This window comes from Spermophilus citellus, assembly GCF_964194105.1.
Source record: "Spermophilus citellus genome assembly, chromosome: 9".
Classification (NCBI taxonomy): domain Eukaryota; kingdom Metazoa; phylum Chordata; class Mammalia; order Rodentia; family Sciuridae; genus Spermophilus; species Spermophilus citellus.
In genome coordinates this window covers 6,127,847-6,147,036 of record NC_138191.1, presented here as the reverse complement: position 1 = coordinate 6,147,036, position 19,190 = coordinate 6,127,847, and the positions used below count along the sequence as shown (strand labels likewise).

The 19,190-nt window shown below is 57.5% G+C and overlaps 1 protein-coding gene across 1 annotated transcript; it reads left to right on the top strand.

The window, feature by feature from the left end:
- Positions 1–59: 59 nt before the first annotated feature.
- On the top strand, positions 60–17,508 carry PBXIP1 (PBX homeobox interacting protein 1). Its single transcript, XM_081305530.1, is given in 14 exon segments — positions 60–681; positions 1,075–1,124; positions 1,747–1,851; positions 8,345–8,372; positions 8,375–8,430; positions 10,674–10,800; positions 10,992–11,056; positions 11,143–11,308; positions 12,753–12,986; positions 13,112–13,135; positions 14,101–14,183; positions 14,269–14,400; positions 14,934–16,162; positions 16,531–17,508. Coding segments are annotated over 14 exon segments (2,514 nt in total). The 5' UTR covers positions 60–578; the 3' UTR covers positions 16,643–17,508.
- Positions 17,509–19,190: the final 1,682 nt, after the last annotated feature.

The following is a 19,190-nucleotide window of genomic DNA, read 5'->3' as shown; positions in this document are numbered from 1 at the left end:
GCTCGGTCCGACGCCCGCGTGCAGGAAGCCGGGGCTCTGCCGCGTTGACAGGCGGGGAGGTGCGGCCAGCCGGCCGGGGGTGTGTCTGGAGGGTGCGGGTCCCCGCAGGGCGGGCCGGACGGACGCCTCCGCTGCCTCCCCGAGGCCGGCCCAGCCCGTGCTCCTCGGCGGCCCCCGCCCGGATGGTATGGCCCGGCAGCAGGGGCAGGCGAGGAGCGCTGCCGGCCCTGGGCGAGCTGGCCAGGGCTGCTCCTCCGACGGAAAGCGCCCTCTGCTAGAGTCATGGCGTGTAAAACGACCTCCTCCCCCCGGGGCTCCCGCCAGTCAGTGCTCCCCCCCCGCCGCCGCGCAAGGTGGTGGCGGCCGAGGCAAGTTCCGGTTCCGGTTGCTGCCGCCGGCGGCGAGCGGTGAATCTGGAGCGAGCGCGCAGTTTGCGCTCCGGCAAGGCGCTTCTCCCTTGCCGCGTCTTCGGCTTGCTGCAGCTCGGGGGCCAGCGCTGTCCGAGGCCCCTTCCTGGCGATGGTGCAGCCTGAGGGAGCCTCCGCCCCCCTCCGCCGCTGACCCCAGTCCCCCACTCCATGGCCGCCTCGGCGCCGCCCCCACCGGACAAGCTGGAGGGAGGTGGCGGCCCCGCACCGCCCCCTGCGCCGCCCAGCACCGGGAGGAAGCAGGGCAAGGCCGGTGAGAGCGCTGAGGGGGCGGGGGTCGGGAGGCCCGGACTGGGAACCTTGAGGGGAGGGTGAGTGGTGGTGGGTGGGCCTCGGGGCCTGCTGGGAGGCTCTGGTCAGAGGATCAGCGGGTTTAGCCCTCCGGGGATCGGGGGCAGGTGTCAGGGATGGACTTTGGGGTTTGGAGCCACGTGGGATATCAGGAGTCTTGGAGTAGGGTGATATCAAGACCTGGCATGTCTTTCAAGAGTATGGTCATAGAATTCATTTTTCATATGACTCCTCATTGATATTTGTTAAAATAAACGAGTATACGCTGAATTAACATTAGAGCAGTTCCTGGGAGGAAGAAAGTTTGAAAAACCTTAGGGAAACTTGCTTGCCTCTTCTTTTGCTGCTCTTCCAGGTCTGCAAATGAAGAGCCCAGAAAAGAAGCGAAGAAAGTCAAATACTCAGGTGAATTACCATTGTTGGTGGGTAATTTCAGCAACCCCTGGGGTGCTGTGTCTATTCTGTTTCCATGTTTGGTCTTCTGTTAGGTGCAGGGAGAAGAGAAAACTGTCTTGTTCTGTTTCTGGTCCTTTCTCTCAACCTTATAATAAACTCCATGGGAAATATTCTCCCCCAAGAATGATTTGATCAAAGGTCTTATTGGACAGGGTCACAACCTTCTTCTCCCTCATTTTTCCTGTCCTGGATGATGATAACATAAATTCCATCACTATCAGTCTTTTCTAAATGCCAGGATTGTGCTGAAGTACATTTTTTTGTTTGGGGAGGTAGGCATTGTCTTTTTTTTTTTTTTTACAGATAAGAAATCTGAGGCTTAAAAAAAGTTAAATACCTACTTCAGGGCCAAAGCTGGGATTTCTGTTCTCTTTCAAAGCAGTCACGGTGCTGTGATGGCTCTGCTCACCACCCTGTGTTTTTCAGTTGCATGCTAAGACGCATCTTTATTTTAGACCTGAGCTGGTCAGTATCAATCTCCAAAGTGTGTGTTCTGTTTGTTGGCAGGACTCTCCTGGTTTATCTCTTGTGTGTCCCTTCATGACCCTCTTCCTCATCTGCTCTCCACTAGGGTCCTGCTTACTCACATCTGACGGAGTTTGCACCACCCCCGACTCCCATGGTGGATCATCTGGTTGCATCCAACCCTTTTGAGGATGACTTCGGAGCCCCTAAGGTGGGGGGCGCAGCCCCTGCATTCCTCGGTAGTCCTGTGCCCTTTGGAAGCTTCCGTGTACAAGGAGGCATGGCAGGCCAGGTACCCCCAGGCTATGGCACTGGGGCTGGAGGGGGTCCCCAGACACTTCGCCGACAACCCCCCCCTTTTCCTCCTAATCCTATGGGACCTGCTTTCAACATGCCCCCCCAGGGCCCTGGCTACCCACCCCCAGGCAACATGAACTTTCCCAGTCAACCCTTCAGCCAGCCTCTGGGTCAAAACTTTAGCCCTCCAGGTGGGCAGATGATGCCAGTGGGGGGATTTGGCACCATGATCTCACCCACCATGGGACAGCCTCCCAGAGGGGAGCTGGGCCCTCCTTCTCTCCCCCAGCGTTTTGCTCAGCCAGGTGTGCCTTTTGGCCCTTCTCCTCTACAGAGACCTGGTCAGGGGCTCCCCAGCCTGCCTCCCAACACAAGTCCCTTCCCTGGTCCAGATCCTGGCTTTCCTGGCCCTGGTGGTGAGGATGGGGGGAAGCCCTTGAATCCACCTGCTCCCACTGCTTTTCCCCAGGAGCCCCACTCGGGCTCGCCAGCTGCTGCTGTTAATGGGAATCAGCCTAGTTTCCCCCCAAACAGCAGTGGGCGGGGTGGCGGCACTCCGGATGCCAACAGCCTAGCACCCCCTGGCAAGGCAGGTGGGGGTTCAGGGCCCCAGCCTCCCCCAGGCCTGGTGTACCCATGTGGTGCCTGTCGGAGCGAGGTGAATGACGACCAGGATGCTATCTTGTGTGAGGCCTCCTGCCAGAAGTGGTTCCATCGCGAGTGCACAGGCATGACTGAGAGCGCCTATGGGCTGCTGACCACTGAGGCCTCTGCTGTCTGGGCCTGTGATCTCTGCCTCAAGACCAAGGAGATCCAGTCTGTCTACATCCGCGAGGGCATGGGGCAGCTGGTGGCCGCTAATGATGGGTGACACTGGCGAGGTGGTCCCAGGGAAGTGCACATGTCCCTTCCTGCTCCTCCAGGGTGATTGTCTGGCTCCTGGCCCTCATTTCCGCTGGTTCCCCATCCTCACGGAGCAGAAACCTGATGGTTCCTGGGGGCAGAAGAGCCTGGGTTGCTCACTTTTCTGGAAACAACACATCAAGATCTACGGAGATCCAGGAAACCAAAGCCCTGCTGAGCAGAGCCAGCTTTTTTTGTGGCTATTAGGAAGCCTAGGGATGTGACTGCAAGAGAAAAGGGGACAGGAAATTCAGGAGGGCAAGAGTGTCCTGTCTGCCTAGGATGGATATCTAACACCTGTGCCTGACACCCCTGTTTCGCCCCACAGCTCTAGCCTTAGTTTTTGGAGTGGAGCATTGAAGGTTTCTGGCTTGAGGAGCCGGTCTCTTCCCATCCCTGCCACAGCCATTTCATGGGCTGTGGGAGACCTCTTTAGGGAATAAATGGGGATTCCTCCTTTTTTCTACCTTCCCCTTTGCTTCTCTCAGACCTGTCCAGCTCCTCCTCCCTCAGCACCAACAGCTTGAATCTCGTTCCCAGCTAGGGCAGTTTCTTGGTGATTTGGGGCTTCATGACAGTAGGTAAGAGGTGCTGTCAGGACATATCTTCCTCATACCAAAGTCACTGGTCTCAGCTTCCCATGCTTTTCTCTTAATGACCATATTTTTGCCAAAAAAAAAAAAAAATTGGGACACGTGGTCTGAGGGACCAGAATAATTGAAGTCTGGGTTGTCCTGGAGTCTGGACTCTGTTGGCACCCCTGGCCCACCCTCTGTTGCACATTGAGCCCAGTGCTGTTCTTCAGCTTTTTGCGCCCTCATACCCCTGCCTCCCTGGCTTGGTTGGAGGAAAGCTTGGAAAGGTACCAAGACCTTATACCTCATTTCCTCCCTGATAGGAGCATCCTAGTGAGGCCCTGTCACAGCCTTGGGGGTAGGAGGAGTCAGCAGGATTCTCAATGCCACGGTACTAAAAGGAAGGGGAGCCTGGAAATTTTTGCTTCTCTCTTTCCTGCTATTAGGTATCATCTTGGGCCTGGTGATCTAGCAGTCCTCACTAGTCTCAGCCAAAGTCCTGCACTGGGCTTGTCTTTGTTTTCTTTTTAAAGCACTGCCTGCCAGCCCTGAGCCTGGGGCGTGCTCAGGAGCCCCTCTTGGCTGCTTTTGTTCCTTACAGCTCCTGTGTGCATTCCTCAAAAGGGCGGGGAAGGGAGTGTGGTCTGTGGTCTCTAGCCCTAGCCCTCGGGGTGTGGTGGCAAAGGCTACCTTCTGGTCCCTACTCCCACTTCTCTCTGCTCCCTGCACCTGGAGGGAAGATACTGCCTGGTGGAGCCCACAGCCTTTGCAGCTATGAGGAAGAGGATGGGCCTTGGGCTTCTGTAAGCTGGTGTTCCCCACACTGAAACAGTGGAGGTGGCACCCCCAGCTTTGTGTTGTGTTTGTGGTTCTGTTTGCTTCTCCCCTGTTGCTACTTTTGTATGCCTCCCTCTCCACAGCTGTAAACCACTCCTGGGGAGTGTAGACGTCATTACTTTTTGGAAGAAAGTGGAGTGGCAGAGATGTGGTCGTGGGTTTTTTTTTTTGTACGGTTGGGTTAATAAAATGACTTTAAAATCCAGGCAAGGGCACATTGTTGTTTATCTGCAAAAAGGCAGGTTGAAACCACTGTCACTACTTGTAAGGGTGTGGTGTGGGTGGAGATGTTTACTTCCCAGGGCCCCTGGAAGTGGGAATGGCGGGAAGATCCAACCCCTTGGATCCACTGCTTCAAGCTGCTGAGTCAAGGAGGCCTTGCGTTGACACCCCTCCCCATGTTCCTGCTCTGAGAAACCCATTTTCCTTTCTGAGCACATTCCGGGCCCGGGCCTGGAGCCAGGCAGGACAGTTGGCTCCAAGGTCTCTGGGACACAAGCGCTTGAACTCTTCTAGGTTTAGGGCTCATCCTCTCCACCTCTCAGTCGTTTGTGTTGGGGTGAAGGGTAGCTTCCAGAGTGAGGGGGCCCATCATCCCGGGAGGCTGAGGCAGGAGGACCGCCAGTTCAAAGCCAGCCTCAGCAACAGCAAGGTACTAAGCTATTCAGTGAGTGAGTCCCTGTCTCCTAAACACAAAATAGGGCTAGGGGTGTTGCTCAGTGGTCAGTGCCCCTGAGTTCAATTCCCTTACCCCCGCGGGGTGGGGGGAGGGAGGGGGAGCCCCACCACAACATCCCAGCAGATTTCATTTTTGGATGTTTTTCAGACCCCACCCGCTTTTGTATTTTTTTTTTTAAAGAGAGAGAGAGAGAGGAGAGAGAGAGAATTTTTAATATTTATTTTTTAGTTATCAGCGGACACAACATCTTTGTTGGTATGTGGTGCTGAGGATCGAACCCGGGCCGCACGCATGCCAGGCGAGTGCACTACCGCTTGAGCCACATCGCCAGCCCCCCACCCGCTTTTAAAGTAGCAGTGGCTGGAACCGGTGGGAAGAGTGGCAGGAGGTCTGTTTCGTCTGCCACCCTTCCCCCATCCTACAGCTGTCTCTGTCTATCCTGGGCCAACCTGGCTTCTTGTCCTTATCATCTCGGGAACAACACCCTTTACCTTTCAGTTTGGGTTCTTTCCTCCAGAAATTTTAGGCACGAGGACAGAGGGGAAGGCCATGCAAAATTCCATTTGCTGAGCCCTCGCTCGCCCATCAGGAGGTCAATCCCAGGTTGGGGGCCTGGGAGATCTCCTCTGGCCTCCCCGACTCCCATTTCAATTCTTATTGGCCAAAAGTTTCCGCCCCCTTGGGGAAGTCGACTCTCCATTGGCCCGTCCCCGGGTCACGTGCCTCCCCTCTTCCCTTGGGCTGGAAACCTGGGGAAACAAGCTGAAGCCGAAGCCAGAGCTGAGTCAGGTAATGCCCCAGCGGGGAAGGGCCCCGGGAGATGGGAGCTAAGGAAAAGAGGGTAGAGCTCTAGAAGGACTGGGCACCACCGAGGACCCACAGAGCTGCCTTTCGAAAACCTAGAACTGGGGGAAGGCAGGGGAAGGTCATTTTCAAAAGAGGAACTGGCCCTAGGTCCTTTGCTTAGAGGTTTGGGGGACAAGTCTTGGGTTGAAAGTTAGCCTGAGGCAAGATTTGCTAGCTTTGTACAGAGTGGGAGAGCCCCCGCTTTGGCTGTTTTTAGAAAAGCAGAAGTTTGTGACAACCCTTACAGGAGATTTTTATTGAATCCCTCCTGAAAGGGGATAGTGGGGAGGGAGTGGATTGTCTTCAGAGAGGACTGAGAAGAAAAACTCTGAAAACGCAGCAAGAAAGGGTGGAGATGAGCAGCAGAAGGAACTTCCTAATAAGGCAGTGAGATGCTGGCTTGGGAGAACAGGGGTATCTTTTGGAATCTTGAGCGAACACAAGCAAGAGAGAGGTCTGTCAGGGTTTGGGACCCTGAGTGCAGGAGTTCCAGACTTCTTGTTTGTCTTGTTGACCCAAATACCCGTTGCTGGTTTCCATGGAGTCAGTGGGTCTGACATCACCCTGGTTGCCATGGTGCCTAGTTCTGGAGGACCTGAGCAGGCTGTACACAGCCAGGGATAAACAGGGACTTCAGCCCAAGCTGCTGCCACTTCCTTCCTGCCACCACCTGTTAACAGTCACACGCAGCAACTGGAGATGGGGAGATGACAGAACAGTGGGGGAGGGACTGAGCACAAGGCTGAACAGCTATGGCTCTATAGATGGCCATAAAGCTATGCCCCGTTGACCTGTTGGACGTGTGTGGAGACGTCACTGCAGCCTTCTCCGGCCTCCGTGTGGGATGGGGTGGGTGTCCTTCCCCCATCCTGGACTTGCAGCATGACTGGCAAAGTCACCAGGACACTGGCCAGGGCTTACTGTGAGCTCCACACATGGGGCAGTCGCTGGGTTTGAGGGCAGAACTCCAGACACCCCTGGCCTCACTTTTTCCCTGGTGTTTCTTACAGTCATATTTGTTTACTGCCCTTCCCACCCCTGGGGAAGCAAGGATTCATCTACCTCTGAAGGATCACAGCCCAGGACTTTGAGGGGTCAGCTTAACTTTCACTTCATCCTTAGGCCTGGTCCCAGTTGCAGCCCGAGGGTACACGGTTGGACTTGGATGAAGGCGGTTCCCTCTCCTCCTCCTCCTCCTTTTTTTTTTTTTTTTTTTGGCTGTACTAGGGACTGTACCCAGGGGCACTTGACTACTGCGCTACATCCCTGGCCCTTTTTATTTATTTTTTATTTTGAGACAGGGTCTCACTAAGTTACAGAGGCTGGCCTCAAACTTGTGATTCTTCTACCTCAGCCTCCTGAGTTGCTGAGATTACAGCTGTGCACTCCTACACCTGGCTAAGGTCCCTCTCTTGTGACCCTGTTTTATGCTTGGCTTTGGAGGCTGGAATAATGTGCTAGCCCCCACTCTGCCAAGTCAGAGCAGATTAGCGGAGGACAGGGCCAGAGTCCTGACTTTTGCCTATTTTTTTTAACTTTATTTATTTTTATGCAGTGCCTCACACATGCTAGGCAAGCACCCTACAACCCCAGCCACAACCCCAGCCCTTGCCTATGTTTTGCAAACTGTAAAGTGCTTTATACATGGTAGTTGCCACAGCCCCTTTTTCTCAGTCACCTTTCAAGTTTCCTAAGACCAGACCCCGCAGCTAACTAGTAATGGGGGCAGAACTCAGGATGGAGAGTGAGCGTGGAGCTGGACTAAAAGTGCCTCCTCCAGGTGGATCTGAGGTGGGTCAGTGCTTCTTAACCTTGGCTGCAAGTGAGAATCCTCTGAGAGGTTTAAAAACAAACAAACCGGGCCTGGCCCACCCCCCACTCTGAATCAGATCCTGGGTGAGCTAGTGTGTCAGTGGTGTCCAGAGCCCTTGAGTTCCTACAGCGGGTGGGTGGTGGGAGATTTAAGCCAGAGGAGGCCCTGCCGAGGGGGTGGTGACTGTGGAGGTGTCTGGTGTTGGAAGTTGTCTTCATTCTTATTACCTGTTGGTCTTTGGCAAGGCAAGTCAGTTGACCTTTCCAAACTTCCTCTTCCCTGAGTGTAACCTCAGGGAGTTGGACTCTGTTCACCTGGGTCTTTCCAGCCCTGGATTCTTTGACCTTTCAAGGTCAGTTCGGGTTCCCAAGGCCCTGGGGGTCCTTGGAGAAGGCAGCTTCTCTCTGACTTGGGCAGGTGTGGATTTGCAAGGCAAATCCTGCCCCAAAGAGCTGAGGTGTCAGGATCAGAAGGCCTGGAACTGGCCTGGCTCTGAGGCTGCTGACCAGTCCTCATCCTTGGGACCCTGTCAAGGCTGCTTTCTGGGGCTGTGGCCGGGGCTCAGCGGTAGAGCACTCGCCTAGCATGTGTGAGGCCCTGAGTTGGATCCTCAGCACCACATAAAAATAAATAAAATAAAGGTAGTGTGTCCAACTACAACTAAAACATAAATATTAAAAGAAAAACAAAGACTGCTTTCTGCATCCTGCCGCTCCTGAAGGAAACTGGTCCTTAAAAGAGGTTTTCTCTGCAGGTGGCAGCCCCAGCAGCCGCAGAGACCTCACCGCTATGGCCACTTGCCCAGATGTGGATAATAGCTGGGTGCTTGCTGGCTCAGAGGTAGGAAGAACAGACTTGGGGACCACGCGGGAGGGGACCCTGAAGGGGTGGGCTGCTTTCTGGGTGTCCCCTTCCTTGATCCTGGTGGTCACCTGTATCACCTCCTGCTGGCCTTGGAGGAACTCTGGGGAGGGAGAGGGAGCTCTGGCTCCAGGGTCAGGTGTTGACTTGGACTGTACCTGGAGGAAGGGTACCAGCTGGGTGAGCTGAGAAGAGCGGGACATCAGCAAGAGCAAAGGCCCGAGAGCCGTGTGCAGGTGAACCGGGGGTGCCATTGGATGGGGTGGAAATGAAGCTGGGGTAGAGCCTGGGAACCCTGTAAGAGGTCCAGAGGGCCTGGTGAGGCAGTCCAGCCTCCTCCTGATGGGCAGTCAGGGAGGACTTTGACTGGGGCTGTCCAGCATTCATTGCTTTGGGCAGATATTGAAGCCACTGTGTGGGCTGGGTGAGAACAGGGACAGTGGGACAGTAGAGTGGGGTTTTGGTTTGTTTTGGTTTCCTTTTGGTACTGGGGATTTAACCCTGGGGATGCTGTACCGCTGGGCTATACTTCTAGTCCTTTTTAATTTTCATTTTTACACAGGGGATCACTAAGTTACCCAGGAAGGCCTCAAACTTGCAGTCCTCTGCCTCAGCCTCCTAAGTAGCTGGGGTTGTAGATATGTGCCACTCCACTGCACCCAGCCAGGGACGAGGGCTTCTGTAGCCATCCAGATAAGAGCTGGTGGTATAGAAGCCCCTGGGACCCCTGGGCTCCTAGAACCACTGAGAAGGGAGAAAGGGGATGCAGGATGGGGATTAGTGACTGGAGAGGGGGTGGAAACAGGATGTCAGAGGGATGTGGAGCCAGGCATGTTGGAACACGCCTGTAATCCTATCAATTTGGGAGTCTGAGGCAGGAGGATCAAAAGTTTGAGGCCAGCCTGGGCAACTTAGTGAGACTGTGTCTTAAAATAATAAAAAGGGCTGGGGATGTAACTCGGTAGAGTGCCCCTGGATTCACTCCCAAATACTGTAAAACAAAACAAACAAAGGATCTGGAGAATTCCCAGCCTTGGCACCTTATGTATGAGAATCACTAAGAGGGGAGCACTAAGGGGGAGAGGAGCTTGGCTTCGACTTACTGAGTTTGAGGTGCTGGGAGGAGCCCTGTTGGGAGTGAGGAGTTGACACTGAGCAGGATACATAGGCCAAGGGCTCACAGGCAGAGGGGCGGCAGTTTAGGGAAGGCCAGGCACTGTGGTCTCAATCAGCCCTGGCCTGGGGTGGGGTTATCATTGCTGACTGTTGAACCCTGGGCAGGCCATGTCCCCTCTCTGTCCTCCCCTAAAAAATGAGGATTGTGATTCTTGCCTTGTAGCCTTATGAGGTGACTATGAGTAAAACATGATCTGAAAATTGCAAAGAAACAGACCAAGGTCAATAATTATTCTTGGCCCACGCCTGTCATCCCAGCAGCTCAGGAGGCTGAGGCAGGAGGATGGCAAGTTCAAAGTCAGCCTCAGCCACTTAATGAGGCCCTAAGCAAAACCTTAAATGAGACCTTGTCTCTCAATAAAATATAAAGGAGGTCTAGGGATGTGGCTCAGTGGTTCAGCACCCCTGGGTTCCCTCCCTGGTACCAATAAAACTTAAAAAGAAAAAAAAAAAGAATTATCCTTGGGGTGGTAGCAGGAGCCATGGGTGGGGTGGGCACGCAGTGGGCCAGACGGAGGAGAGGCTGTGGGTACTCAGGGAGTCAGGCTGGCTGTGACCAGGGAAGGGGCGTTTGTGTCAGCTCCTGCGGGAGATTGGGCCTGTGTGGGAGCCGTGGGTAATGGGAAAGGCCAGGATAGCGAGGAAGAAAAGTGGTTGGGCAGGTGTGAGGAGACCCTGGGATCGCCACTGACCTTTGGGCACCAGGGGCAGTCAATGAGGACTTTGTCCCTACCCCAACTAATAACTGAGTCGCGTTATTCACTTTACGGGAAAAGTAGTCCTGCTGACGTGGGGGAGGGCCGGCTCGGGCAGGCCTTCCCCAGGGGCTGCCGGGTGTGCAGGGTCCCTGCCTCCTCTAGCAGTGCTGCTAGTTTTAACAGAAGCGTGGCCTCTGGACCGAGGGTGGAGAGTGACTGGGCGGAGACCCCTTGGGTCAGCTCTCAGCTGAGGGTCTGAGATGTGGTTTGGGGTCCCGGAGTAGGCCGCTAGCCTCTGCGCCTGACCGTGTCCTGCTGCAGCCCCGTGCGCACCCCTCTCCCCCCTAGAGCCTTCCTGTGGAGACTCTGGGCCCAGAACCCAGGGTGGACCCCGAGTCCGAGAGAGCCCTCCCGGCCCCTGGGAGCCCGCCGAAGGCCGACGGTGACGAGTCGCCTGCAGCTGAGGGTGGAGAAGGTAGTGTCCCGAGCAGGGCCGGGTGGCTGTCCTCCCATCCTGGGGGTCTGCTCTCAGTTTGTAGACCCCTCGCCTGGGTCCCTCCCGGCTCTTTCCTGCCCTTCCACCTAGGGAGGGTCGGTGGGAGCCAGACAGGTGACTGGGAAGTTCAGCTGGGAAGTGGCGTCTCCCGGGCCCTTTCTCCCCCACAGGGACCCTGTCTGAGACTGAAAGTCCTCAGTGTGACCGCATTCTGCCAGGGGAGCCTGAGGTCAAGGTGAGGGCCTCACTGGAGTCAGGGAGGGAAGTGGGCAGGGATGTGTGCAGGTGCTGTGGGCTCTGCTCAGGGCTGTGTCCCCTCAGGGTCCCCTGGGAGGTGGTGACTGTGATGTGGAGCCTCCTGGCCCAGGAGACGCGGTAGTGCAGGAAGACTCGCAGGAGTCTCCCGAGACAACAAGCCCAGGACCAGACACACAGGACCTGGGGGACCAGGGCCCTCTGCAGAGCCTGTCCACGACCCCCAAAGCAGGTGAGAGCCCCTTTGCTCTTCTTCTAGAAGGTTCAGGAGAGGGAGCAGTCCTCGCTGCTGAGCATGGGCTCAGCTCCGGGCCTGGGACTCAGCAGCTCTCTACCACTGAGGCTCAGAAAGGTCAAGTGACTTGACCGAGGTCACACCTCAGGGCTCACATCTGGTTGACTCTTTCCTCTGTGCCAGGGAACCCCCTCTTTTCTTGCTTCTGGAACTCAACCCTCATTTCCAGAGTCCCTTCTTGTGCTGGCTCCCAGCCCAGGAGGAGGGAAGGAGGGTGGCTCAGGGACTGTGTAAGAAGCAGGCCAGACGGAGCCAAGCTGCAAGTCAGACCATGAGGGGTGCAGAAAGGAGGTTCAATTAGAGGGGCTCCCAAAGAATTGGAGATGGTTCAGACAGGGCTCGTGTGGAAGGCAAGGGAAAGTCAGGATGGGTGGAGATGCCATTTGGGAGGGGTTTGAACCTAGAGTCTGAGGGCAGGAGGAAGAGAACATTCCAGGCCGAGGCTGAAGCATTCATACTGGGGTGGGACCACCTTTCTGGTGTGCAGGAGGCTGTGTCCAGGACTGAGACAGGGGGTGAGGAGTCCTTCTCTGTTGAACAGAAGGGTGCAGCAGCACACGCCTTTAATCCCAGCTACTCAGGAGACAGGAGGGGTGTGAGTTCGAGACCAGCCTCAGTGACTCAGCAAGATCCTGCCTCAAAATAGAAGGTGCTGGCAAAAAGACCAAAACAACAACAACAAAACATGCTGGAAGGGGGAGAGGCTGGGGCCTGGCTACATTTGGGGGCAGCTTGCAGTGGGTAGGCAAGACCCCAGCTAGGGCAGTGGGCGGTGAAGAGGCTGGACCTCAGAGCTTCGCTCAGCTGGATGAGCGGCAACACGGCCATCCCCTGAATTGGGGGACACCAGAAGGAACCAGTTTGGAGGGCAGTGTGTTGAATGATTGGTTCCTGAAGGACAACCAGAGGCCAGTGGCCAGAGCTCTTGGGCAGCCACAGTGGGGCTACGGGTTGGGCACTCGTTCCCCTAAGGGGAAGCGAGTGGAATGAGTGAGGGCGTGTGGCCTTGGGGACCAGAGAAGGACCAGGGAGACCCCCCACCCACAGGACTGAAGAGCCCAGGGGGCAGGCTGAAGGGGCCAGAGTGTCAAGGGAGGCTGGTGGCTGCCGCAGAAGCTGGAAGTGAGCCACACGTTGGAGGAAGGAGGATGCGTTTAAGAGGGAAGTGGCTCTTTTCATTTGTAGATTGACAGGACAGGGCTCCTGCCTCCAGACTGGGCAGGCGCTGTCGTGGACGCCTGGGCACAAGTGGGCAGGGTTTTCAGATGTCCTCTCTGTGGCCCGGGCTGAGGGCCTATCTGGGCCACCTGCCACTTCCCCTTTGTCCCTGTGTCCTGTCTCTCCAGTTCCCTCACGGCCCTGTCCCTGTCCCTTCTTCCAGTTTGGGTCAGGGAGGAGGGCCGCTGCTCCAGCAGTGAGGATGACACGGATGTGGACGTCGAGGGCCTGCGGAGGCGACGGGGCCGGAAGCCCAGCCCGCCTCAGCCCGGGACGCCACTGGATGTGGAGGACCAGGCCAGGGGCGAGAGCGCGGGCGGGGAGCTGGGCCTCTCCCTCAACATGTGCCTCCTGGGGGCCCTGGTTCTGCTGGGCCTGGGGATCCTCCTCTTCTCTGGTGAGTGGTACTTTCCCTGCCTGGGCCTGGGCCTGCATCGGACCCTGTCTTCCTGCCCCACTGTCACCTTCCCTGACCCCATCCCTCCCCTGAGGGTCTCACCAGACTGGCATCTCCATCCCCAGGTGGCCTCTTAGAGTTGGACACTGGTGAGTTGGGGGGGAGCCCAACTTGTGCTCATCTGTTGTGTGTGGGGTGTTGGGAGGAGGGTGTTGTGTTGTGTGGGGGGTGTTGGGAGGAGGGTATTGTGGGGGGGTGTTGGGAGGAGGGTGTTGTGGGGGGGTGTTTGTTGGGAGGAGTGTGTTGTGTTGTGTGGGGGGTGTTGTGAGGGGATGTTGTGTAGGGAGTGTTGTATGGGGGGTGTTGGAGGGTGTTGGGAGGGGGATGTTGGGAGAGGGGTGTTGAGTGGGGGGTGTTGTGTAGGGAGTGTTGTGTGGGGGGTGTTGGAGGGTGTTGGGAGGGGGATGTTGGGAGAGGGGTGTTGAGTGGGGGGTGTTGTGTGGGGGGTGTTGGAGGGTGTTGGGAGGAGGGTGTTGTGTGGGAGGTGTTGGGAGGAGGGTGTTGTGTGGGAGGTGTTGGGAGAAGGATGTTGTGTGGGAGGTGTTGTGGGGGGTGTTGGAGGGTGTTGGGAGGAAGGTGTTGTGTGGGAGGTGTTGGGAGAAGGATGTTGTGTGGGAGGTGTTGTGGGGGGTGTTGGAGGGTGTTGGGAGGAAGGTGTTGTGTGGGAGGTGTTGGGAGAAGGATGTTGTGTGGGAGGTGTTGTGGGGGGTGTTGGAGGGTGTTGGGAGGAAGGTGTTGTGTGGGAGGTGTTGGGAGAAGGATGTTGTGTGGGAGGTGTTGTGGGGGGTGTTGGAGGGTGTTGGGAGGAAGGTGTTGTGTGGGAGGTGTTGGGAGGAGGGTGTTGTGTGTGGGGTGTTGTGTGGGGGTGTTGGGAGGGGGGTGTTGCACGTTACTTCTCAGTTTTGACCTTGCCAGCTGTTCAGGGTGACTCTTGCCCTTTATCTCACTGGACCTCCCTGCTATAGGGTTTGTCCAGGACAGGAGGGTGACTGAGTGGGTGACAGAGTGGGGAGGAGTGGCCTCGGCACAGGCTCAGGACCTCACTTTCCTGCAGGGCCCACGGAGGAAGCTGACCTTCAGGTCTTCCCAGATCCTGGGTCAGAGCCTGAGTTGGTGGACACTGCGGGGGACGGGCAGGTCTGTGTGGAGGGGTGTGGGGGGGCTGCTGGGAGAACCCGGGACAGCCTGGGGAGCTTGAGGTAACCGGCTCTTCGGCCCCTAGGAGAGGCCAAGGGATCAGCTGCAGGCCGCGGTGCCCGCTGACCGCACCCCCAGCCTGCAGCACATGGGCCTTCTCCTGGACAAGCTGGCCAGGGAGAACCAGGACATCCGCCTGCTACAGGCCCAGCTGCAGGTGGGCATGGCCAGGGGCACGGCGCTGGCTCGCTAGCCCACCTCAGCCAGGTGTCTGTCCTAGTGTCCTTCCCCCAGTTCTCCACACACCTTGAGCCTCTCTCTGGGCCTCTACGTGCAGGGCATCTTCCTAGCTCTCTCCACGGGCCTCCTGCTGAGGCCAGTGTCAGGCTGCGTCCCTGTTTCACGTGGCATGTCCCCTCTGACTGATTGCTGTGGAGGGGATGTGCCAGGCTCAGCGGTTAGGGTCAGTTCACAGTGTCTGCTCCAGGTCCGGGGTGGGTGGGGCCACAAGGGACGCACTGGCCGTCCTGAGGGAATGTAAGAAGTACCCTTATCTAAGCTCAGGGTGGGACTTTGGAATCCCAGGGCCTGGTTAAGGGTAAGGATGGGGAGGACGAGCCGAGTCCTCGGGTGTCCCAGTCCATAAGGGCTTGGGCCCCTGCCTACGGTAATGGAGTGGAATTGGGGTAGGAGGTATTGGGTCCAGTCCGACGAGGACTCTGGTTCCTTCCATCCTTGACCATATCCCAGGCCCAGAAAGAAGAGCTGCAGAGCCTGCTGCAGCAGCCCAGGGGGCTGGAGGAGGAAAACGCCCGGCTCCGGGGGGCCCTGCAGCAGGGTGAGGCCTCCCAGCAGGCCTTGGAGTCGGAGCTGCAGCAGCTGAGGACGCGGCTCCAAGGGCTGGAGGCCAGCTGCATCCGGGGCACAGACGGGCTGTGCCTCCCCTGGGGCAGAGAACCGCAGCCGGGCAAGGCCACCAAGGAGCGTGGCCACCCGGGGCAGGAGCCGGACCCTGGCTTCCTGGAGCAGAAGGAGCGGCTGGAGGCCGAGGCCCAGGCACTGCGGCAGGAGCTGCAGAGGCAGCGGCGGCTGCTGGGGTCTGTGCAGCAGGACCTGCAGCGGAGCCTACAGGACTCTGGCCGAGGGGGCCCCGCTCATGCTGGCCTGGCCGAGCTGGGCCACCGGTTGGCCCAGACACTGCAGGGCCTGGAGAGCTGGGGCCAGGACCCTGTGGTCTCTGCCAATGTCTCCGAGGTCTGGCATCAGAAACCCCATTTCCAGAATTCCAGGGAGTGGAGTGGAAAAGAAAAGAGGCGTGATGGGCAGAGGGACCGGAAGGCTGAGCCCTGGAGACCTAGGAGAGAGGAATCTGGCTGGGGGAGGAAGAAGAGCTGGGGGGACAAGGAGGACAGGGAGCTGGCCGGGAAGTGGAAGGAGGGGAAGCCAGGGGTGGCGCAGTCAGGGGGCAGGAAGGACGGCAAGAGACAGGACCCCAAGGAGGCCCCAAGGAGAGGCGGCAGCCCGCACTCTGGGGAGAGGCAGAAGCACCCGAGGTGGAGGGAAGAGACTGGAGACGGCCACGCGCCCCTGCCCGCCTGGGAGGAGCTGTCCAAGCGCAGGTTCCGGGCCCCGCAGGGCTGCTCCAGTGTGACCGAGTGTGCCCGGCAGGAGGGCCTGGCCTTCTTTGGCATGGAGCTGGCCCCTGTGCGACAGCAGGAGCTGGCCTCTCTGCTGACAACATACCTGGCTCGGCTGCCCTGGGCTGGCCAGCTGATGAAGGAGCTGCCCCTCTCGCCCGCTTACTTTGGCGACGGTGGCGTCTTCCGGCATGATCGCCTCCGCTTCCGGGATTTCGTGGATGCCTTGGAGGACAGCCTGGAGGAGGAGGCGGTGAGACAGACAGGCGATGACGACGAGGTGGATGACTTCGAGGACTTCATCTTTACTCACTTCTTTGGAGAAAGAGCGCTGAAGAGGAGGTGGGTGGCTGTGGGGGCCTTGAGGGGACAGGGAGGCCGCTGGGAAGGATGGAGGGTCCTGGGCCTGAAGAGGGGGCTTCAGTCTAAGGACTTCTGCCCACTGCTGTCTCCAGCAGCCGGATACACTGCCTGCCTTCCCGAGGGACCTCAGTGTCCTTTTGGGCTGGGGGTCTTTCCTGGGTGGTTCTGCCCTGTACCTGCGAGGCCTGGGGTGTGGGGGAGGCCCAGCCTTCCAGCCTCCCCAGCTGGAGCCTCGTTCTCTACCCCGTGTGCCAAGTTAGCTTCCTTAGGAGGAAGAGGGGGTCCCTTCAGCTCATTATTACCCCTAAAGCCCTCTTCTTCCCACATCCCACCGTGTCCTCCTACAGGTCGGGGAAGAAGGACAAGCACTTGCGGAACCCCAGAGACATGGGGCCCCGGGAGGAGCCGAGCCACGGCTCCCACCCCCACCCCCACCGCCACCCCCACCCCAGGGGCTGAGTCCTGCCTGGGGCATGGCCCAGCCAAGATCCCCAGGGATCTCAGACCCCTGGAGGCCAGGCCCCAGCCATGCCCCTGGCTCTCCAGGTGTGGTGTCCCTGGACATCCTTCACAGAGGAGCTGAACACACGGGCCCTGCACTGATGTCACTTCCGCTACAAAAAGGCCTGAGCTGGACCCACCTTACTGGCTATGCAAATATATGCAAACACTCAGGGCCCTGGGGCGGGCTGGTGGGACTAGGCCAGTGTGAAGGGGACCCAGAGGAGCCTGCTGTCAGTGGGGGAAGGGCATCCTGTTTCTGAAGCCCAAGAGCTCTGTCCCCTCCTGTGTGTGCCTCCAGCCCCACGCGCTGACCCGGCACCCCCTGGGACTTGACTGGCTGGCTGCCCAGAGCGAGGGCTTGCCCTGGGGTTTGTTAGATTTGGAAGCAGCCGTCCCTAGGGGTGAAGTCCCCTCCCCCTGCTTCTCACATGGCCTTACCTCCCCGTGTGAACTAGAGACTTCTGTAAATTATAGACTTCTGTGGGGACGCTTGTCACTGGGGGTGGTTTCTAAGCCCAGGGGCCACCGTGCACCTGCCCACCCGAGTGGGGGGTGACATCCTAGGCCCTGGTACTCACCACCTCCTGTGTGGCCTTTCCTCCTGGCCGTGCCCTCCCCACAAAGCCCAGGCCCTCGGGGCTGGAAATTCGTCATTCTGCTCCAAGCTGCCTGGAGAGCTGGAAAAGTGCAGAGGACTTTGGTGGACTCGATCCGGGCCAGTGATCTTGGGCAAATTAATCTTTGGGAACCTGGGGTTTCTTATCCTCAAAAAAGGGGACTGAAGGGCTGAGAATGAGATGGAATAAAACAATTAAAACGCCTGTCCTGTTCTGGCACTCAGAGTTACGACCTCCTACAGGTGTGATGGCGGCGGTGACTGGGGAGGCTGAGGCAGGAGTGTCTCGGGTTTGATGACAACCTGGGCAACTCAGAGAGACCTCATCTCAAAATATTGAAAGCACTGGAGATGTGGCCCAGTGGTAAGACGCCTCTGGGTTAAGTCTCCACCACCCCATCCACCCACCACCAAAAAGAAAGAAAGAAAGAAAAGTTATGGCCTTTGGAGCCCTTGGTAGAGGGCACCATCTTCCTTCCCTCCAGGGCTCTGGGTCAGAGGTGAGGGAGCCACTAGGTGGCATCTGGGCTCCACATTTGTCCAGTCCTTGCCTCCCCCTCCACTTATCACCCCTGTCTCAGGGCCCACCCGCTGACCCAGGGGTCCTGCTCACTGGCTGGTTTTCCCAAGAATCTCCTTGGTCCTTGGGAGGGTCCTTCCTGACATCTAACCTCAATGACTTTGGCAGCTCCCTGGGCTTCTGGCCTTCTTTGGAAATCTCCCAGCCAGGGCCAGGGTAGAATCAAGGAGGGGAGGGCCATAATGGATTTCTGTATTATTTAGCAAGTGTGACTGTGACTTGCTTAAGGGCTTTAAGTATGTTAACTCAGGTGGGGGCAGGAGGGCTGGCGCGGATGGAGTGAGGACCGCTGATTCTGCAGATATTCGTAAAGTCTGATATGTTCCAGGAACAGTGAATCCCTGGAAATGCAGAGGTACCTTAGAAACTTATCATCAGCTGGGCGTGATGGTGCACACCTGTAATCCCAGCAACTCGGGAGGCTGAGGCAGGAGCATCACCAAGTTGGAGATGAGCCTCAGCAATTTAGCAAAACTCTCAGCAACCTAGTGAGACCCTGTCTCAAAAAATACAAAGGACTGGCTTCAGTGGTAAAGCAGCCCTGGGTTCCATTCCCAGTACCAAAAAAATAAATAAATGAAGCTTGTGGTACAGTGGAGGCTGCTCTGTGCAGCAGGAGGAACTGCAGTGAGGCCTAAGGCAGAATTGCCTCTTCACAAAATGGTCAGTGATACAAGCTGTGGGGGTGGGGGTGGGGGGGTGGTCAGGGCGTGTTAGGAAGGAGTCAGATTCTAATTTTGGAGTGGAGGTTGGAAGGAGCAGGGACCCCAGGGCCAGGCTTTGGGTTCAGCACTAGGCTCCACGGAGCACAGTTCTTCAGGAGGAAGCCTGGTTTTACCCTGTTCACATTGTTCACCTTCTGCAGCCTGAACAGCTGAGTGGCAAACGGGTTGCGGAGGGACACTGAGGCTGGAGGGTGGGCAGGAGTTGGTACCCGGGGTAGGTGCTGGGCCCTGGGTGCAGATACACACGGGCCTCCCTGGGCTCCCAGGGGACCCTGATTCCCACGCTGGCCTTGGTTCCGTTTCTAGGGCCCACGTCCTTTGTTTGCATTGCGATCTCTCCCAGAGGCTGGTAGGTCCTCCCAAGCCCCCTCCTCTCCTTGGCCTCTCAGGGAGCAGATACACTGAGCTGGGGTTTCTCCAGCTGCTGAGTCAGGGAGAAAAAGACAGCTATCAACCCCAGGGGTGTCGGGAGGCCAGGGTGCCAGGACATGGCAGCTACGACCACCCTCTCGGGGCGCTCTTGGGGGGGTGATCCTACGCCCACCCCAGCGTAGGATCACATCCATCACATCCATCAGTCAT